Source organism: Triturus cristatus, chromosome 7 (genome assembly GCF_964204655.1).
Source record: "Triturus cristatus chromosome 7, aTriCri1.1, whole genome shotgun sequence".
Classification (NCBI taxonomy): Eukaryota; Metazoa; Chordata; class Amphibia; order Caudata; family Salamandridae; genus Triturus; species Triturus cristatus.
Window position 1 is genome coordinate 189,230,302 of NC_140590.1, and position 23,200 is coordinate 189,253,501.

The 23,200-nt window shown below is 45.3% G+C and overlaps 1 protein-coding gene across 2 annotated transcripts in view; it reads right to left on the bottom strand.

Moving 5' to 3' along the window:
• Window positions 1-23,200, bottom strand: part of LOC146809183 (uncharacterized) — a 214,040-nt gene that overhangs the window by 156,994 nt on the left and 33,846 nt on the right. For both annotated transcript variants that reach the window (XM_085614302.1, XM_085614303.1), the window contains exon 2: window positions 16,807-17,121. In XM_085614302.1, the coding sequence (XP_085470428.1) occupies window positions 16,807-17,121 (315 nt within the window). The remainder of the gene's footprint in view (window positions 1-16,806; window positions 17,122-23,200) is intronic.

A 23,200-nucleotide genomic window follows, 5' to 3' on the forward strand; every position in this document is an offset into this window, starting at 1 on the left:
CGGCTGAATCCTCACCTGCCTATTAGCGATCTTTTCCTTAGCGATGGGAATTCATCGCTGAAATTCCCGCGTTATTGATGGAGAATCGCCGCTATCGCTGGTTTATTATCGCCTTGAAGATAAACGTTGATAATAACGCGTTATCTCCACGATCTAAACCAGCGAGAGCCGACGATAATAAATACAGCGCTCAGCTCGCTTTGCGATGATTATCGCAAGTCCTTGCTAATATGGCCCCATGTTCGAGTCCCGATGCCGGCTCAACATCCGGTGATTCTGGGCAAATCACTTAATCTGCCTGTGCATAAAACATCAATTTTACCTCTTCCATTACATTTTAATGTTAGGATGTACGACGTCTATATAAAGATGACTTAGCGATGCCCGCGAAGCGATAAAAAAACTCCTGCTAACCGCGATTATCATTGGATTTTAACACCTGCTAAAATCCTGACTTAGCCATTGTTTTCTATGGGAGGTGGATTCTACGGCTGAATCCTCACCTGCCTATTAGCGATCTTTTCCTTAGCGATGGGAATTCATCGCTGAAATTCCAGCGTTATTGATGGAGAATCGCCGCTATCGCTGGTTTATTATCGCCTTGGAGATAAACGTTGATAATAACGCGTTATCTCCACGATCTAAACCAGCGATAGCCGACGATAATAAATACAGCGCTAACCTCGCTTTGCGATGATTATCGCAAGTCCTTGCTAATATGCCCCATGTTCGAGTCCCGATGCCGGCTCAACATCCGGTGATTCTGGGCAAATCACTTAATCTGCCTGTGCATAAAACATCAATTTTACCTCTTCTATTGCATTTTAATGTTAGGATGTACGACGTCTATATACAGATGACTTAGCGATGCCCGCGAAGCGATAAAAAAACTCCCGCTAACCGCGATTATCATTGGATTTTAACACCTGCTAAAATCCTGACTTAGCCATTGTTTTCTATGGGAGGTGGATTCTACGGCTGAATCCTCACTTGCCTATTAGCGATCTTTTCCTCATCGCTGAAATTCCCGCGTTATTGATGGAGAATCGCCGCTATCGCTGGTTTATTATCGCCTTGGAGATAAACGTTGATAATAACGCGTTATTTCCACGATCTAAACCAGCGATAGCCGACGATAATAAATACAGCGCTAACCTCGCTTTGCGATGATTATCGCAAGTCCTTGCTAATATGGCCCCATGTTCGAGTCCCGATGCCGGCTCAACATCCGGTGAATCTGGGCAAATCACTTAATCTGCCTGTGCATAAAACATCAATTTTACCTCTTCCATTACATTTTAATGTTAGGATGTACGACGTCTATATACAGATTACTTAGCGATGCCCGCGAAGCGATAAAAAAACTCCCGCTAACCGCGATTATCATTGGATTTTAACACCTGCTAAAATCCTGACTTAGCCATTGTTTTCTATGGGAGGTGGATTCTACGGCTGAATCCTGCCTATTAGCGATCTTTTCCTTAGCGATGGGAATTCACCGCTGAAATTCCCGCGTTATTGATGGAGAATCGCCGCTATCGCTGGTTTATTATCGCCTTGGAGATAAACGTTGATAATAACGCGTTATCTCCACGATCTAAACCAGCGATAGCCGACGATAATAAATACAGCGCTAAGCTTGCTTTGCGATGATTATCGCAAGTCCTTGCTAATATGGCCCCATGTTCGAGTCCCGATGCCGGCTCAACATCCGGTGATTCTGGGCAAATCACTTAATCTGCCTGTGCATAAAACATCAATTTTACCTCTTCCATTACATTTTAATGTTAGGATGTACGACGTCTATATACAGATGACTTAGCGATGCCCGCGAAGCGATAAAAAAACTCCCGCTAACCGCGATTATCATTGGATTTTAACACCTGCTAAAATCCTGATTTATCCATTTTTTTCTATGGGAGGTGGATTCTACGGCTGAATCCTCACCTGCCTATTAGCGATCTTTTCCTTAGCGATGGGAATTCATCGCTGAAATTCCCGCGTTATTGATGGAGAATCGCTGCTATCGCTGGTTTATTATCACCTTGGAGATAAACGTTGATAATAACGCGTTATCTCCATGATCTAAACCAGCGATAGCCGACGATAATAAATACAGCGCTAACCTCGCTTTGCGATGATTATCGCAAGTCCTTGCTAATATGGCCCCATGTTCGAGTCCCGATGCTGGCTCAACATCCGGTGAATCTGGGCAAATCACTTAATCTGCCTGTGCATAAAACATCAATTTTACCTCTTCCATTACATTTTAATGTTAGGATGTACGACGTCTATATACAGATGACTTAGCGATGCCCGCGAAGCGATAAAAAAACTCCCGCTAACCGCGATTATCATTGGATTTTAACACCTGCTAAAATCCTGACTTAGCCATTGTTTTCTATGGGAGGTGGATTCTACGGCTGAATCCTCACTTGCCTATTAGCGATCTTTTCCTTAGCGATGGGAATTCATCGCTGAAATTCCCACGTTATTGATGGAGAATCGCCGCTATCGCTGGTTTATTATCGCCTTGGAGATAAACGTTGATAATAACGCGTTATCTCCACGATCTAAACCAGCGATAGCCGACGATAATAAATACAGCGCTCAGCTCGCTTTGCGATGATTATCGCAAGTCCTTGCTAATATGTCCCCATGTTCGAGTCCCGATGCCGGCTCAACATCCGGTGATTCTGGGCAAATCACTTAATCTGCCTGTGCATAAAACATCAATTTTACCTCTTCCATTACATTTTAATGTTAGGATGTACGACGTCTATATACAGAGGACTAATAGTAAGAAAATGACACATAATGATCATAAAAATGAAGGACATTGTTGTCACTGCGTGCACAAATTTAAGCGTATGTATAATTGTTCAAATAAATCTTTAGCCTTTGTCATAAACGCCAAACATTCGAAGGGCTGTTATTGTCACAGAAAAGTCATTTAGCACTGGCGCCACGTCACTGGTGTCCTGTTCGTGCCTCTGAACGGGTAGGGGAGAGTCCGTCGCTCGCCCAGCCAATTAAAAGCCAATTAAAAGCTTTTCGTGTCAGTTGCAGCACATTCTTGTGGCAATGAGAGGCCCGTTGGCAGCACTGCGCAGCCACTCATATGTTAGTGTAGCATCTGTGGAAGGTATGTAGGTTAAGGGCGGAGTCAGTAGGTGTCAAGAGCTGCCGTAAAATTCCTGGAGGATTGGGGTAGAGAGTATTGTGCCTAGATGGCGTTTGTAAAAAGGAGACAACGATAGTGAATCATTTGTCAGACTGGAGCAGAGTTAGTTGAAGGGAAGATGCCGTCTATAAAAAGGCATATATTGCACTGGACAGTCAGTCACATGTCCAGCTGCTGCCTACGAAAAATAGTAGGGATTGGGCAGAGTCTGTGTCCAGTTAGTCTAAGGCCAATGTATTGAGCAAACGCTTGAAGAAAAGTGAGTCACATTGGGCCCGAGCCCCTAAAAGAGTAAGGAGTGTCAAGTCAAGCTGCTATCCATGAAAGGCTGGTAGGGCTGGGCAGAGTTGGTCACAAGTCACGACAGTTCTTGTGAAAGGCTAGTTTTGTGGGGGATGGGTGGATCACACCCCATGTTACGTGTGAAAGGCGGCACTAGCAGTAAAAGACCAGATTGCAAGCAAAAGAGAAAGCACGGTAACTTGACCCACGAGGAATGCAGCTACCGCCCTGCGCACCGCTGCTCGCGCCCAGGAGCAAAACGCCATGGAAGTGAACATTAAAAAAGAGTTGGGACATGCGCCCACCTTTAGCCATTTGCATGCTTTCATTATTGAAAGACACACGCAAAAGTCAACCACATGCGTGGAGGGAGTCAGACCCACACAAAGTAGTTTAGAGTACTTCCAAGAAGCCTCGCAGTGCAGCGCATGTGCGGTGCGCTAGGGTCGACCTAAAAAAACAGCTTCATGACCATTAATGAGGCAGGGGGCATTTTTTAAAATGCATGTGGATGCGCTGTGGATGCAGAGAAAGAGGTGTGCAATGGATTGGAGACATTGATTTCTGCAACTTCCGCCATAGAGTCTTCCCCCATAAAGATACAGGTGTTACCAAAACATAAGGACTGGTCCTGCTCCCCAAGTGCATTCAATACAGTGCTCTGTTCCTAATACCGGTTAGGATCTACGTAGAAGAAACTGCTGTTCTAGAGGGCTTCGGTAACCTAGAAAATATTAGACCATCCTTTGACAATGCTCTAATAATCTACTTGCAGGAGTCATGGTCTGCAAAGGATTTTGATATAAATACTTATAAATTATTTTCTTGCCCAGGAAGTCAGTCTGCAAACAAAGGCGAATGAGTGACTTAAGCATTGGAAGTTTGAAATGAAAACCACGTACTAGTTGGTTCTTTTCATCTTACTCTGATTATGTATTGCTTTTTTTATGTTCAGATGTTATTTCATTTGAATTTATTATTTGTGGTGTTTATTTCTGTTCTTGTAACTTTGAATCTTCATTGTCTAGGTTATTTATTCTGGATTGAAACCACCGATGAAATTTGAAATTAATCCAATTACCTAAAGTGATCCTCATCAACTCTGTGCTGCCCGGCGGCAGCTCCTTCACTATGGCGGAGGAGCGTGCCCCCCCCCCCCCTGCTGAGAGCCAGCTGAGGGAAACAGGAAAAATAAAATTGTAATAAAACAATTTTATTACCATTTCATTTTTCTTCCCGCCTAGAGCCCGCCAAGCGTGGGTGCGACGTTGCCATGAGGACAGAGCTGGAGGAGTAGTGCACATTGTAAGTGCGCATGACAGTATGGCCGGCTGTCTAAGGCGAACCAAACCGCATGCGCACTTGGAACTCTTTCCATCCGAGCTGTACTGCACAGCCCGGTGGAGAAGACGCAAGAAGAGGCACAGGCTCCAGGACCAGAGTGAAAGTCAAACCAGACTGCTCAGGCCAATCACTACGCTTCTCTCATGCTGTATTAACAGTATGAGAGCTGTTTCTGGATTGGCGTCTTGGAGCCTGCGCAGTGTGAACCGGCCTGTGGGGAATCGGAGTAAGGACTGGAGGAGAAGAACCCTGAGACGGGGGCTGGCGATGCTTTTTATGTGTTATTTACCTGCACCTCTGACACCTCCCTCCCCCCCTCCCCACCACTTGTTATGAAGAGCAGCTGATACTGATGTTACCTAACGATCACTTAAATTACAATGTCACTCAAGTCGTTTATATATGTGGATTAAAGATTGTTGTTATGATGTGATATTATGGTCACAGTAATCTATTGATGATGTCATTAATCTTAAGAACATTGACATCTTTGATGATTTCTATGTCCTCTGTTGGAAATGTGTCCTTCTTACAGGTTCACTCCAGATTTTTTCCCTCTTTAGCTGAAACTGGTTTTGTTGGCTTCTGTCCACTTTACTCATACTACCCAGTGGTAAAGTGATTATGCTCTCCCTTCCAAAGATGGTACAATTGGTATATACCTGACTGGTACATATAAGTCTCTAGTATATGGTACTAACTGTACCCAGCACCTGTAAATTGAATGCTATTAGTGGGGTGCAGCTCACATTGTGCCACCCACTAAGGTAGCACAGTAAAGCATGTCTCAGGTTTGTCATTGCAGTATGCAGTGCAATTTAAAACTGCCATTTCGATCTGAGGGAAAAAATATTTTTTCCAGGCCTAAACTTTCCTTTGAAATACTTTAAATCACCCCTCGGGTTGGCCTTGAAAGCCCACAGGGCAGGGTGCATGGCATTTAAAATATAGGACATGTTTATTTATGAAATTACATGTCCTAACAGTGAAAAACCTACTCTCATAGAAAAGCGCTGGGTTACACTATAGCTCCTTTTAATACATAGCTCCAGGTTGGGACTAGCTAGAAAAATGTTTCGAGGACTTTTTGTAATATGAATTTTAAATCCAATGTAATGGTCATATCTGATATGAGATTACTATTTTGAAATGTGAAATTTTCCTGCCTAAGTAAACAGGACCTTTCTGCTAATGCCCAGTGTCACATAACTGCTAATGACTCCCCTGTGGTGGTTTGATTTATATTGCTCACAGACAGTAGGTAAAGGGCTTGAGTGCAGGGAAATGTTTGTATTCCTTGGGCAGCATGGTCTTGGGGCTGTGCCTTGAGTTTCAAGAGATTCAAAGGATGCCTACCCTGTCACTAGCATATGTAGCTCACACCTGTGCCTACTCCCTCTATTGTCCTTGTGAGAAATGTGATTGTTGGTTGACGGGGTGTGAGCCCTGGTCAATCAGCAACCACACCCTTGCCAGGATAAGATACAAACAAACTCCAAATTAACTAGTGCTCAAACCCCTGGTAGCTTGGCACAGAGCACTCAGGCTTAACTTAGAGGCAACAGGTAAAATATGTGTGCTACACTTCAAACAGTAAATCTGTGAAAACTCCATACAAAAAGATCCCACACCAGGTTAGAAAAATAGAGCTGAATTTAAAAACTACAGCAAGACCAAAATGACAACTTTTCAATCAGTAGACCTGGAGTTATGAATACTTAAAGAATAAAGTGTACAATAGCACCTTAGAAGCACAAAGCTCCAACCATGGCTATCTAGTCAAGCTGGACAGGTCAAAGTCAAATTTCCAGGCCGACCATAATAGATTGCAGGTCAGATACAATTGCAGGTCAGTCCCGCTGAAAGGTTACCTTCTTAGGCTAATGCTAAGAGTCCTGTTCACATTGCAGAGGGCTGCGAGGAGCAGAGAGAGCATTGCAGGATGCTGTTGACGAAGCATGAGGAACCAGCCAGCATTGCAGGAAGGCATTGCTGAAGCTTTGCGATGGTGGCACCCACGAGCAGTCAATGCTGCAGTGTGAGGAGTCAGACTGAAAGAGCTCCATGCTGATTTGTGGCGCAAGCGATGAGGTCTTCATGTGAACAGGCCCATATGTTGTTGCAAATAGCCCAGATGATTGATTTCAGTGCCCTTGAGCCACTCCAAGGGTCCAGGATCGGAGAGGCACCACTTCGGGGTCAGGAAACCAACAGACTTGCCCTCTGAGTCACTCGGGGTCCTGGGTTCAAATGAAGTTACAGGTCTAGTTCTCGTTCCCCAGGCAAACTGCTGTAGGCAGCAGGTCAGCATAGCTGGGCAGCAGTTCCTTTGGAGCAGCAGTCCAGCAGAGTGGCAGTCATTGTAGCAGCACAACATTGTCACCCAAGACGACCGCCAAGGGGAACCTCTGGTGAACTCAGCTCTGCACGCTGCAGTGACTGCCAGCAACAACTGGTAATATGAGATTTGCACTTCACACTACTGCATTGATAGCCTGCAGTGAAACTCCAGCAATAACCATTCACTGTGCCTGACTGGATCTTCCTGCTACAGGGACAGCCGTCCACGACACCCAGCCTGCTCTTTGAGCTACAGTGACTGCCATACAAAAAGGTCACCCTGCTCCACGCGGCTGCCTCTACAGCAGGAACTTTAGAAGATAGAATTTTCAGCGGGACTAGCCTGGTCCCTGTATGTAGCCTGAACTCTATCATGGCCAACATGAACTTGTGCTTTTCCCTGGGTTCATACGGCCAGAAAACCACAAGTGAGGCTTTGTTATTTTGACTGCTATACTTAACTTAAATTCTTGAAATTGCAGATCTCTTTTTATACTGATTGGATTTTTATTGTTTTGGGGTCAAATAATGTATTACATTTTACTCTATTTTTCTAAATTAGTGTGGGATTTTTCTTGTGTTGTGTTATCACTTTATTACTGTTTAAGCACTGCATCAATATTTTACACCTTGCCTCCAAGTTAAGCCTGATTTCTTTTGTGCAAAGCTATCAGAGGGTCAAGCACAGGCTAATTTAGTGACTTTTGTGGTTCACCCTGACAAGGTCTGTGGCTGTTACTTGAAAAGACCTGACACCCCCACAACCAATAGCCCAATTTCTCACAGTTATGTACTATGTTGAAATATTTTACTTCATCTTCAGAAAAGATAAACAGATTAACGTTACAAAAAAAATGATGTACACAATTGCAAAAGAAACTATTAATAAGCAACATGGTTGCAAAATATTGGCTTCCTTGCATGCTGCTGTTATATATGGCAACATATGCAAATATGGTATTTAATTTAAGTAGGGATTATCTTAAAAATCCCAAAGGTAAAGAGCAATGACGTTACCACTACACAAAACAACATAATTTGACAAAAATAACATCAATATATACTTCAGTTTTCATTGCTTCTAGTTCCTCCTGGGATGGGACGAGATGGCAAACATAATTCTGGGACTTAATAACTCCTAGGCACAAGATCCTGATGGTATAACTGCCAATATACTCAAAACTGGAACATTCTTCTGAACAAAAATTCTTAAACCGTTTGTTGGATTATTGTTTAAGGGCTGATTTGATTCCTCAAACCTTGATGGGCAACCACAAACTATGCTTAAGTATGGGTAAAAAATATGTTTTTCAACACAAAATGATGCTCTGTGTGGCTTTTGCAGATTTTATTAGCGCTCTCGACTGTGTCAACCATGCCACATTGTGGCATAAATTAATCAAATTTGGCATTCCATTTGAGATATTAATGCCATTGCTGAATTTTCACTCAGAATATTAGATAATAGTACTTCTGGGGTAGGAAAATTAGTACTGTGGAAAATTTGACATTAAAAATGGTTTAAAACAAGGCTGTATAGAAACCAGGAATGTGTGTACTATAATCCTACTGTGGGGAAACCAGGTCCTCTTGTCTATGCCATCTTTTGTGACATTTCAGACCATTCAAAGCACTGAGCAACTGCGGCCTGGAAGAGGGTTGGGAAAGAAATACATCTTTGAGTGATGTACCTCAGATTTACTTTAACAAGCCAAGTGGAATGGGTGGACAAAAGTAAATGAGTAAACTATTCAGCTAATAATAAAACCCCCAATTATTAGACTGTAAGGTAACTCCATAATTACAAAAAAGAGACCTCTGTTTTATCTGTCAATTCTGTGGAAACCTTGGGGCATATTTATTAATAATCATGAAGCACAGCAAGTCAAATTGCTGTGCTGAGCTGCATGATAGGATTGAAACCGGTCCTAGGATGCTTGTTTCCAGTCCAGGGAGGACCTGGCCAGGCAGTTCGGGCTGGACTGTTCCCATTGGGCGCAAGGTCAAGACTTATTTTCATTTGGCTGGGTCCAAACTGGCATGGCATAGTGAGCAAAAAACGATGGATTTAGTCCCAGATCTCTGAACTGGGGTGAATGTATGACATTGTTCTGCATTCGGTCCATCAATTGTTCTTTAGGAAAAGAGCAGGAATGCACCATGCTTAAGAATATACAACACATTCCTGTCATTTTCCAGTGCTGTTGGACAATGCACTGCCTAGCACCAACGCAGATGCAAGGGTGTCTGCGTTGTAGGAAGGATTGCTTTTGTGCTAGAAAGATAACCTTCCTGAGCAAAAACAGTCCTCTGAGTAATGCTCTTCTTTCTCTGTGTGCTGCATAATACAGGACACAACAACTGAGGAAGTGCACCCTCGTTTCACCCATGGAACGCCTCCCTGGGGCAGAGTAACACAACACAGTGATTTGTGCTGCATTGAGTTACTTTACATTTATCAAGCCACGCAAGGCCAAGCAAGTTGATCCTCCTTGGCTTAAAAAAATCATACCTGAGAGTTGTGTCTCTCTTGCACCCTGTTGCATTATGCAAAAGCAATGCAGCCCTTTGCTAAATTTGCCCCTTTGTATTTTCAGGGTGAACACAACAGTGAATTTCACGGTGAAAAGGATGTCAACCCAGTTATGTCATAATGATGTAGAAAGTAAAGATTTGCACCAATTTACTGCTCTAGCTATAAAGTATAAGAACCCTTTTCTGTTCCTGGAGGAAAAAACTGCTATTTTCCTTCCTATAAATGAAGAAGGCGGCATCTGATTTCATTGTATTTGTACATACCTGAAATTGATCAACTAGCCCAAAAAGTGCTTGGCTTTAAATGATTTTGAATAATAATCATCTTTCCAGTCAATACAAGCTGTTTATGGGGTGCCCAGAGCAGCAGCTAATCAGGGCTCTTGAACCTACCCCTACTACCACTCATCCTGTAGTTCAGTAGTGCTGAAAAAGATTCGGTAGAGTGAGGGACTTTACACAGAGTGACCAATAGCCCAGGATATCCCTGCATAGTTCTGCATTCATGAGTGAAATCAGTTGTCTGCTACGGATCCTTTAACAAACATATTGTGTACTAAATTATCATAATAGGACCCTTGTCATGGGTTGGGTCAAACATCCTGCACTCTGTAATGGCCCACAGCATGGTGTTAGAAAACTCAGGAACGTAAACATTAAATTTGTGGGTTTGTATGATACTAATTCAGGCACAAATTCCTGTTTCTCCAGAAATCACGATTTTCTTCAAACTGGTAATGAGAGCCTTGATGCTGCATTGCACTTGTGTAGCCGGTGCGTGACTTGCAACAAAGTAAGTGTAGGTGCCCCACATATTTAGGTCCAGCCTAGGTAGCGTGTATGCGCTGATACAAGTGTAATCCCACCTGCTGCTTGCCATTGATTAACTCCTCTGTCCATCTTCTTTCCTGTCTCCTTGTTGGTTGGCACTCCTGATTGATCCCTTCCATTTTATCGCAAGGAGCACCGGCCAGCTACTGTTTTATTACACTGTAAGTGTTTGCGTGATTAGTTTAGGGACTAGGGGGCATATTATCAAGAAACGGCGTCAACATTATTGCCCATAGATATGTTCTGGTGTCAACATGGGCTTCTATTGGAATTCTCTGCGGCATATCATCAAGCCCATTATCGCCTGTTTAACGCCGTGCTTGATAATATGCACCTACTTCTTTTATTTTGTGATGGTGATATTCTATCACCACAGAGCCCAGTATCATGTTTTCTTTTTGACTTCACGGTCCCCATGCACACAACTTACATATGCATGGATGCCGAACTTTATATTTTAGCACTGCGCCCACTCTCATCATTATTTGTGCATTGCAAATGCTTTTTTCCCTTTATGTTGGTGTGGCCTGAGACAGCCTGACACATTTTACTGCCGCATTCACTTCGTAGGAGAGGAAGGGGAAGCCTCCCCAGCATCTGAGGTGAGCCACAAAAATGATAATGATAAACCGTATACGTATATTTGTGGACTTTAAGGGATGGGGTGGGAAAGGAGTGGGGAGTCTTAAGAAAAAAGCGTGCATCTTCCTGCTTTCGTGTTTCCTATCTATTCCCCTCTTGCCACACTGGGTTCTGTCCGTTTGTGCTATGTGGTTTTTCCCCTCAGTTTTCCGGCCATTCTTGGCCACAGTTCACAGCATGTCCAATGTGGGTTCATCAGTTGTGCATCTGCAAAGTTTTTTTGCCCATCCTTAGAGAGGGTGGTTGGGTTGGTGGTGGTTTCGCTGAAGTCGTCAGTTGGCTCTTTCCCTACCTCTCTTCTCCCCGTGACTCCCTCCTCCTCCCGGAAGTGTTTATTTTTCTTTCTTCCTTTTCTGGCAGATCTGTGCTCGCCTCCCTCTGTGTATTACCCTTTGTGGGGACTCGGAGAGCCAAATGCTGTTTCCTCGTATTCACCTTTTTAAAAAAATCAAAGCAAACACATTTCTAACGTTTCCCCTTTGAAATGTCAGCGATTTCCAGATAACACATCATCTTCTGGCAGAGACCATTCTGCTTACACAGGGTCCTAACAGTTCAGTTTTAGCACTCCCCATTTGTTTCTTGCTTCAACCACAAACTATAAAACATTAGCTATAAAAATGCTGTTGCCCAGGGGTTACGTCTCTTCGCTATAGCTATCTGGGGGTGTAAGGTACTGTAACGTGCACAGTAAGCAAGCCTTAAAGACCTCTGAAAGCTCTCTACCTTCCAACTAGCTACACAGTCACTGCTGTTACTGAATAAGGAGTGGTGGGAAGTAGGGATAAAAAAGAATTCCACTTACCTAGTATGGCCACCAACTCTCCTCCATCGCTGTCTCTTGCCCGGTTCAGTCCAGCCAGAACAGGAAACACACAGCCTCCCCTAGGCCATGGCTCAGTGCGCAGACAAGCAGTGGGAGCCTGTGTGTGTTCCTCACCAGGCTGTGCCTTACACTCAGGTGGGGAACATGCTAACTGTGCATGACTGTTTAGCCAGCCCAAGAGGTCCGTCCATACATTCATGCACACTTAAGTGCACATATTTCTTCCTCCTCCTGCTGGCTGCGATGACAGCCAAGCCCCGCCCCAAAACCTGATTCAGCACGGATAAATAAAATAACATTCTGTTGTTATGATTTTATTTTACCTTCTTTGCACTGTCGAAAAGCAGTGGGGCGACGTTTCTCTGCCTTGACTGAGGAGCCGCCAGTGGAGCTATAAGGACACCCCTAACTCTCCCTCTCTCTCTCAAACACACACAGTTTTTTACACAGTTGATTTATTTTAAAACAGATTTATTATTTACTTATATAGGAGCTTTGCCTCTGAAGTCTTTTCTGTTATGAGATGTGTGTTTTTTAGGTGAACCCTCCTCTCCTCCTCGGATTTCTCCTGCTGGTTTCCCTATGTTTTTTTTTCTTCTTGTTCCACCTTTTGTAATTTAAGGCGGGCGCCTTTATTTGCTTGAGTACAGCCCCCTCTTTCATATTTTAAAAAGCAATAGCCTTAAGTGTCTCAAATGCAAAACACATTGGGGGAGATTTACAAAAAAGTTTTGCAATGCAGCGCAGCCCCCCGCGAGGCTGCGCTGCGTTGCGCAACAGGGAGCGGAGGAGGGGAGTGCCATATCTTCGGAGATATCGCTCTCTCCTCCCCTTTCCCTTGTGCCGGCGCTGATTACAGCTGCTGTGTGCCATGCACACACATTAGCACCGCAGCGCCAGGGTGTGTGCATGAGTCCAGCATAGGGTTTGTACAGGACGGGGTACCCTTCCTCTACAAAATACTATGCTCGACACAAGGGAAATCTTTTCCCCCTTTGTATGTGTGCTGCACAGTGCAGCACTCATGCAAAGTCAGGAAAGGAAGGCGAAATGAAAGCATTTACCCTTCCTTGCGCCTAGTTTAACCCCTTGCATGCCCGCCCCTTTCCCCGCCCAGTGCCGCGCCTTCCATTAGCGGGCGGAGTTCATGACGAGCTGGACTCGTCATGGGCACAGCGCCACCGCAGCCCATGACGAGTCCAGCTCGTCATGGGCACTGAAGGGGTTAAAAGGGAGCAGTTTTCTCACGCTATACCCAATCAACAGTTTTTAGTAAATTGGGTTTAGCGGGAGTAACCTTGGGTGGTTGCATGGGAACGCCCATGCACCACCCTTGGGACGCCCTCATGACGCAAAGTAATGTGCATTACTTTACGTTATTTCCAGTTAGCGCTGGGAAGTAAATTACAAAAAAAAGATTTTGCTTAGTAAATTCCCCCACTGTATTGCAAATGCTTGTTTTAGGAGGCACCGTTCGCCTCCAATACTACCATTTTGGTCTATTTACGCATGGATGTTCCTGTTTCATGTCAATCCCTAACCGTTTCTTAAGTCTAAGCTGCAGTTTTGTATTCTGCCACAAGATGGTGGAAGGCTCTCATAAAAGAACCCAGATGCGTTCCCTTTGCTTATTAGTCGAGTGTCCCAGTGCCCTTAAGTACGAGCCCGTACAACTGAGATCATGTTCCTGGAGGTGTTGGTAGGTACATTTTAATACTGAAAGCTGCGCTTTTCCTTCTTAATTAAATTGAACAATATCACCATCCCAGAAACAGGCACCCCTCTATCACTGCTGCATTGTCCTGTTTGCCTTGAAGCAGTGCTTTAAATGGGAAAAAATAAGTGCAGGTACTCATCATAATGAGTTAGAGGTGTGGCAAATGGGCGGGGCTAGGGGTGGGGCTAAGGGCAAGATATAATGATACATAATGACTTCTGTACCAGTTGTAGCATATATCAAAACGGCTTGAGAAATGCGTTTATGTAAACAAATCAGGTTAACGCAAAATGAAAGCCAAACAGGACGATATGTTAACATTTCCTTGTTTTGTAATATTTGCTGCTTCTTAATGCAATATGTTATTTGGTGTTGTTTGGCACAATACTATATATTCTCATGCGAGCACACACACAGAGAGCGAAACAAGCTGAGATGAACACAAAAGCATCGCACCCATTCCCTTTAAAAGATCTCCCGAGAGTGTCCTGATTCTCTCACTCTTTCTCTCTCTTTTCTCTAACACAAAAATAGGCACACAGGTCGGCAAGCACACAGACATATAAATATGTATGTTTAAACGATTATTAAATTTAACAAGAAATGCACAGGATTTTGTACACAAATGTGTTTACCATTTCAAAGCGCATTCATGATTTCAGAACTCAACAAATACCTGGTATTTTTATGTGAAAAAAGTGGCATACCTAACTTCACCTGTCACCTCACTTCTATACAGTCATCCCTCCCCCTTCCTTCTATATTCATCCTTACTTACCCTCAACCAAACCCATTTGCCAGTTGTCCTGGAGCTCATTCCTGGAGTGCTGCAGCGCTCCCTGCTGTTCATTTCTCTATGGGAAGGGCCAGTACTTAATTTGTAAAAAAATAAGTGCCAGGGCTCAAAGTTTTATCCCAGAACCTCCTTTCCAGCGCTGCCGAATGCGAGGTTGACATTTGTTTAATCTACCACCTGAAACTCTCTCCCTCTTTATCTCAGTTTTGCAGGTACTTTTCAGTCCTACTTTTTCCCCTTGTCTCTATTTTCTAGTTGTTAACTTCTTGCATCTTTACCCATTTTTGCCTTTCTCTCTCGTTCTGACCCAATCCCTAAAAATAAGTACTACTGCGCATCACCTGCAAACACCAGCTAAAATTAAGCACTGGAAATTGGATTTGTGGTGGTAGTGTGGCTCTAGACGTTGGCTCTCTGGGCCTGTCTTGATTTTTTAATGGGAAAAAAGCATGCTCGTATTTGTTACCGAGGCTAAGTTGACAATAATCAGTTATTGAAAGGCTTCTCTCTTTCTGTGTAGCCGAGCATGTTCAACAAGGCCCGGTACAGGAGGAGGCAGAAACAGACATTCATTGGCAGATTCACAGTGAAGTGCATCCCAGCGGTCCCATCCAGCCCAGCTCCAGCAATGAAGTGCCCACGAGGCTGACCCAGTAATTAGATATATGCAATGGCAGGTCACCACTGCACAAGACGGTGAACGAAACAAGAGGTCCACAGTTAAGGCACTATTCGTAATTGAAAAAACAAGGCACAGTGGTATTTATCAGCCTACCTACCTTCACCCACTACGTACATTTCTGTAGCACTCATGACACAGGCAGTGTCTGAGGGGTGAGAACTGTGGGCTCTGCCCTACTGCCGGCTTCGCTGAGGAGACACAGTCCTAGGCCTCTGTGCAATATTTTATTACTAGGCGCTAAGCACACAGGCTAGTGTAATGTACACATTTTCGTGCGTTTGTCACGTTCCTTCATTGTCCTCGGCTTGCTGTTTCCAAGCTTGCCTCGCCCCAGCTGAGTCACGAGCCAGCCCCTAGCAATAATTATTCCCAATTAGAGACTCGGGCAGGGTGCAGGCCTTTTGATGAAAAGGATAAAAGTGAAAACAGCTCGGAGGATGATTTAGGAAAATACAGCAAACCTGCTGCGTGCATTCCTCTTTTAAAATTCATCTGCACAACCGCTGCCCACATAAAAGATAGCCATAGTGCCGGCCCTGGAAAATAAATGCCGGTGCTGAGCACTGGAAACCACAGGCACAAATTAAGCACTGAAGGGCTAACTTTACACCCATGGAGCCAGAACCCATGTTGTCATGCAAAGGCAGTGATTAGTGTTGGAGGGGCACACAAAGGAAAGCAGACTCTGTGCTGAACAAAATGATGGGAAAAAAACGGCTTTGGGGAAGGTAGAGGATTGTGTGGCGCTGCCGCTTACTTTAGTGCATTTCCCTAAATGGGACAGGATTACTGACTGGCAACCCCAGCCCATTTCACACGCCTGATGGAGGAAGGGGCTGGGGGGGGGGGGCTTAACACTTTAAGGCTAATAGCCTTTGCGCACCTGATCAACAGTGCAGGGTCTGTCTAGACCCTGCACTGTTTATCACAGCATGACGTAATGCAAGCCCTCTAAGTCCCCTGCAGTCTGGGGCCATTCAGGTGAGCGCTGCTGAAATCTGCAACAGCGACTCTGCAAAAGGCCACTGAGGGGCTCAGTGACTTGCAAGCTCCTCCGAAGCAGAGCGGCGTCTGTCCAGAGCTGGAGGACATACCTAACCGGAGCCTGCTGTGCTCTCAATGAGGGTACCGGTACTCTCCTGACCTAAGAAAAGTGCCGGTACTGAGGGCCAGAAAATTCGGAAGTGCCGGTACTCAGTACCGGTGAGTACCGGCCCATTTAAAGCACTACCTTGAAGCCATTCAAACAATTCATTAGCCGATGCACCAGAAAATGTAACGGGTCTCAAAGCGAATTCACTCATAGAAGGGCAAGTCGGAAGTTTTCAGAGTTAGCAAAGAAATTCAAGACAGCATTTCCGTGCATCAGTGTTCGAGGGTAGTAGATATGCATGACAGCAGAGAATTAGAATAAACGTGAAGAAATAGAAAAATAACAGTAACATGCAATTTTAAATCAACAATACAAACAAATCCTGTTACCAGGGGTCATACAATGAGGGAGTGTGTCATAAGAGGGGCACCCTTGTATTCCAGGGCACCTGGGTGATCAGGACTCATCGTATTCAATGCAAGCACTCGAGTTAGCACCTGTAGGGCGGGCATAAAGGAGAGAGTGGATTATTACCTTCCACAATTAGGAATGACGTCATGTTCTTCTGCCCCTCAGCACTGCAGATCACCTGGGCTCTGTTGTCCAGCTTGGCCACATCCTTGATGGTCCAGGTGGCCCTCAGTCCATCTTTTGCTTCCGGGTAGCAGGCTGCCTCTATCCTGGGGTCGGGTACCACCGGTGAAGTTCCAGGGCACGTGATGTCCGTGCTGATGCTGTTCGTGAAGATGAAGAAGACAACTGGGGTCTTCTTCTGCGTGACACAGTGAAAGGTGACCGTCTGTCCTATCTGGGCAGTAATGTTCTCGGGGGTGAAGATGCCTTGAGGACCTACGAATAAAGGACAAATAAAGTGAGCAGCAGTGAAATGTGGCAGCCCAGCTCCTGCAGTGACCAGTAGACGTGGAGAAAGACCACCGATCTCACCTACTGACCACTCAGTCACATGTTTATTTTTCTTCAGCTTTATATAGCGAGAACTCAACTTGAAGGTACTGGAGCGCTTTTCATGAGCACTAGTTCCATGCACAAGAACACCTTCAGGGCTTTATTTGTGGTCTTTTGCTGAGGGGAAGCGCCGCGGGCCTCCCTGCTGCGCAGCCCTATGGCAAAAGGAAAGGGCAGGAATGAGCTGTATCTATATTATACTCTTGTCCTTCTCCCCTGCGCTGGTGCACAATGGTCTGCTGTGCGCCAACGCAGGCATCTTTGCACCATGGTGCAAGGGTGCCTGCATTGCGGGGATGATTGATTTTGTACAGAAAGGGACCCTTCCTGCACAAAATCAATCCATTCAGGCGCTTTCCCTTTTCTATGTGTGCAAGAAAAATGAAAGCATGAGGAGAAATGGGTTCTCTTCGTTGTGCATTAGGTTCTGACACATTCCCAACTTTACGATGCCTCGTAAATCTGGGAATGTATAGGTTCCATGGGTGCTGCGTGGGACCACCCACAGCAACACCCATGGAACGATCCTTTCACACAGTTTTCTGCATGAAAGGGGTACATATTTATAAGACTATGAAAAGCCACTAAAGTGGCTTTATGTGGCCTTATAAATATACAGTGGCACATTGCGCCACCAGAACGTCCAAAAAGTGGCGTTCCAAGGCCCTCAGTTTTTGTAGGCACTCGAGGTTAAGTGATTTGCCAGAATCACAGGATGTTGATCCATGCCGCGACTCGAACCTCGGTCCCAGCCCCAATGTCAGCAGATCTGCCTATTATACCACGTCCTCTCTGTATGTTGCATAGGGAACAACATATAACCGCTGTCTCTATCTCAGCCGCAGAGTCAGCTGTCATTTCTGCCTCTAGTGCATAGAGAGACATTCCTACATGCAGTGAATGATGGGCAGACACATTACCACCACCACAATCGATACAACTGACTCGACCTGTACCCTGCTGAGGGTGAGGGTTTCGCGGTTTGTGCTGGAGTGGGTACCTGTGCATTGGTACATGGCTACTTGGGTTAATGTCTGCTTGTACAGACTTATACATTGCTAACAACCTGGCCTCCAGGGGCACTGTGCTGATAAGGAGTACTAATGAAAGTGTCAGGAGACATGAAGGGGATGCTGTTGGTTGAGTGCAATGAAGGCGAGCCTGCTGATTGAACAGCATCTGTGTATGGTGTGCCAGCTGCTAATTCAACTGGATTGATCAAGGGTAGGAATGAGGTTGCTTGAATGTTTATTCTGCTTGTGTGATTGGACGGCTGGCATATTTAGCATCTACAATGACGACTGGGCAGGGACAGATAATGTTGGAGACCTTCGAATGAACTAGACAAGTGTGTGTGTGTGTGTGTGAGAGAGAGAGAGTGTGCGTACCAGGCATATGTGTTTAAAAAGGATTTATTAGTGGTTAGAAGAGGAAGGTGAGAATAGGAATAGGAAAGTGTTGGACTTGGCCCTTTTTGCAGGGTCATCCCTAAACTTTTTGCCTTTCTCCTAGCCTTTTTCTGACATGGTGTTGGTGGTTTTAGGACTCTGGGCACTTTAGCACTGCTGTCCAGTGTAAAGTGTTTGTGCTCTCTGTGGTAAACATGGTAAGATTGGTCTACACCTGTTCGGCCTATTTAATTTACCTGTCAGTCGCTTGTAAAGTGGTTTCTCATATACCCAGGGCTAGTAAATTAAATGCTACTGGTGGGCTTGCAGCTCTGATTGCGCCACCCACCAAATTAGCCTTTCAAACCTATCTCAGGCCTCTGCAATCGCAGGGCCTGTGCACGCAGTGTCACTGCCGATGTGACGTGGCACCTAAAGTGTGTGCACTGTCCGTGACCCTCCTTTTACTACATATCAGTCCCCCCTAAGGTAGGCCCTAGCTAGCCCTATGGGCAGGGTGCATTGTAGGTAAAAGATAGGACTTGTACCTTTAGTGTGTGACATGTCCTGGTAGTGACAAACAGCCATTGTGGTTTCTCACTACTGTGCAGCTGCCCTCCCATAGGAATGCATTGGGGATTCCCTGATAAGTGTTTCAGTGGTAATTCCTGATATCAGAGGCGCAGTGTGGTCAAGTTTGGTATGTTTGGAATAGTGATAAAAAATGCTAAGCAATGGTGTGCGCAGGTTTATATTAACTATTTTAGAAATGCCACTTTTAGAAGTTGGCATTTCTGTGTGCTATATGTCTGCCTGCCTGATGTGCGTTGCATGTCTGGCTTTTGAGTGACAGGGGCTGGTGAGGTGTGTGTGGCTCCAGGAGGGGCAGGGTGAGTCAGCACTAGGCTGAATGGGACAGCTGCATTTGGAATGGTGGGAGAAGTCCCTGGTCCCTGAATAGGATGGTGCCTGCCCAAGTGAATGCTGGCTCCACCCCCCTGTGGTGTGTCTGATGATGAGCCCCCACCTAACAAGAGGAGCCTGGTAAACAGAGTGCTCCAGAACCAGTTAGAACTGGTTTCCCCAAGCCCTGTACTTTGCGGACAAAGGGGAAAAGTACTATAAAAGTAGGGGCTGTGACCCCATGAAATATGTTGTTCCTGTGCTTGTTCTGACGCTGGTGGCTGCTGCTGCTGGGCTCCAGGAGGAACCGCCACAAGGGAGTGCCTCCCTGCTGGAGGACCCTGTGTGCTGGCCTGCCTGAGCCCAGCCTTGTGCCCCCTGACCTTTGCCGAGAACCTAGCGCCTCGTGTAGCGCTTTTGTTGTGGACTTGCAGCACTGAGCTGCAACCTGGAACTTCCCCTGCGCAGCGTGGGTAGCGGGTGCCCACCCCGCATTTTTGGCAGGTTCTAGCAGGAGCCCACCCCGCTGTTTTGTGCCACTGTGACGTGGATGCCTACCTGGCTTTGTGCATTACTGGGCAGCGGGTGCCCACTCCGCAGTGTGTGCAAAGCGGGAGCCCACCTCGTACTTTAAAATTGCTAGATGCTTAAAAAACAAGCTGGAGCCCACCCCGCATCGGTGCCTCTAGAGCGGTTGCCCACCCCGCATCGTGTGGTTCACAGGAGCCCACCCCGCACTCTGAAATACTCTGAGAGCCGCCGCTCCGGGAGCGACCTGGAAGCCAGGCGGCCGTGCCTGGTTGTAAGGGGCTGCGAAACAACAATGAAAGAAGTCTTCGCCTGCTCGAGCAGGGCTCCTTGGTGCCGGTGGGAGCCCTACGTGTCACTCAAGGAGTTCCAAGGACAGCGCATCACTGAACGGGGCTCCCGCATCGGTGGAGAGAACCCCGCATGCTGCCAAGCCTGCCTACTGACGAGGAGGCTCCTTGAGGGCTGGCGGGAGTCGGGAGCAGCCCAGAGGAGACCAGCAAGTCCCCAAAGAAGCACCGGTGAGTGGTGCTTGAGGCCGGTTTTGTTGGTGCCTTGAAGTGGTACTGGAAGGGCCCTAGTGTACCAAAAGGGCACTTTTTGGTTTACAGTCCCGGAGAGGGACCCAAGTGGAACGGTGCTGCCCGTGCCTCTTTGTTTGGTTCCCAGCTGTATCGCCGTGGCGGACAGCTGCAACGTTGGCCACATTTGTTTTTCAAGAGTCCTGAAAATAAACCTCCCGGCGAGATTCCCAACGCGAGGAGGTCAGGTTTCTCATTGCGAGTGGTCGCGTATGCTCGCGACCGCTCGCGATGAGAAACTACCAGTTCGCATTGAGAAAGCTGCAGCTCGAGTAAAAATCTACTCGAGCAGCAGAAAACTACAGCTCGTACTGTACAAGATGCCATTTTCAATGATTGCACAGTGCCGGTTGCTTGTCCGCACTGTGCAATAATTGAAAACGACATCTGGCACAGTGCGAACAAGGTACTACGCAGTTCGCGAAGTGCTACGCGTAGCTCGCGTAATGCGAACTTCACTTTGCGTAGCTTCGCGAAGTGCTACTTCGCGAACTACACCCAGGCCTAGTTATAATCTGTTGATATTGGCAAGACCTTGGATAGAGTGATAATCTGTCAGTATGACTACAAATGAGCATTATATCTTTGCTCCTAGTTTACTGCTGCAAATGTTTAAAAATACTCTTTAGCTTTATAGCAAGTCCAAATGAAACACATCAAGAGATTTAGAGGCATATTTACAACAAAGTGGCGCAGCATTTCGTTAAGCCTAGAAGGCTAACGACACGCTCCGCCACTTTCAAACCGTAGGGCTGCACCATATTCACAAGAATATGGTGCAGCCTTGTGCTTCCCTCTGCGCTGGTGCTAAATTTAGCAGCCCAGCGCCCACAAAGGAACACTTGCACCATAGTGAAAGGGTGTCTGCGTTCAGTGGAAGATTGATTATGTGCAGGAAGGTGTCCCTTCCTGCACATAAACAATTGTTAAAGGCCGTTTTGTAACTTCTATGTGTGCTGCTCAATGCAGCACACATAGAAGTTGAAACACTTAATTTATTTTAAATGATTGTTTACGTGCAGGAAGGGTCACCTTCCTGCACATACACAATCATTGGCATTTTGCTGTTTCATGTGTGCTGCACAACGCAGCACACAAGGAAACAGCAAAAATGAGAAAATAATAATTTCTCCTCATTTTGCCAGGGTTAGACCAGGTTTTCCCTGGTCTTAATTTTGGCACTGCCTCCTTTATACGCAGTCCTTGTATAAAATCAATGTCAAAATCAATGGGTGTTGCGGTGGAACGCCCACCCCAACACCCACTGCACTCCCCTTTCACGCTAAGTACAGCATGAAAAGGTAGCTTATTTACAAGGCAGCGTTAATTAACATTGCCTTGTGAATAAGGAGAAGCACATATTGCCTCCGGAACGTCACTTAAAGTGACATTCCTATGGAGATAGGGGCTTGTAAATATGCCCCAAAGTGTTTGAATTCTATATCAGGGAAAATGCTACTGAGAAAAATGGGAAGAACAGAATACATTATTTACACTGCAAAATGTGTAAATGTCATTTATTTGTGAACTCTCTGAACCAAGTACACATCAGAACCCAAAAATATAAAGTCAGTTGTACGACGAAATGAAAGTTCTGTTGCCCAAGATACAATCAGTTTAGCAGGGTGCAGGTAGAGCATTGGTACAATGTTCCCCATCCCAAATGCATCCACCTCAGTTTCTACTGTGAATGATGGGGCCAGAGACTCTGAAGGGCAGACTGTAAGGGAGGGTCAACAAGACAGTCTATTCTTCAGGAGGAATGTTCTGTTCCAAGCACAGAGGTGAGGTCCTAGGGGGTGATACATGAACTAATAAACAGGATGGAGAAGCCGAGAGAGGACAGGAAGAGATAGGCGGCTGTTCCTTAAGCATGGGTGACAGACGCAGTGGAAGACAGTGGATGTGGCAAAAGTAGAACATATACCTGAGGGAATTGATAGTTTTATGTGACTATTAATGTCCCAAATAATGTTTCAGCACAAAGATGCAAGAATGCACCCCCACAGCAGGATGTATTCAGTTACCATCCTATTGATATGTTTCTCTACATGGGTTCAACAAAGTAATGCTGTTTGAAGGTTTGAATATCCTACAGAAAACTGGAAATAAACTGTGCAGCAACTAAGCTGCCTTGCCTGAATCATGGAACAATGATTGACAGTTCAGCTTGCTTGGTACATGCAACTATTATGTTTGGATGGTTTTATTACACACAATGCAGCAACATAAACACCCAAATTATGAGACACATTCTGTGGATGCATTATTGTAGTTTATATAAGCTAGAAGCAACAGTGTTTTGTGAAATCTGCAAAGTATGAATATTATGTGGCAAATAATGTGGAAAATGCGATCCATCAATAATTATGCAGTAAATACTCCAGTTACAGAACCTAATAAATCCACAAACACTCACTATTAGCCATTATTTTAGTAACAAGATATTCATGATAGGCAAAGAAAATCTAACTTCATTGAGTGTATTCATTCGGTGCTCATTGATAGCTGTACTTTAACAAAAACATTTTTGGAAAGCTAAGAACCCCAAAATAAACATGT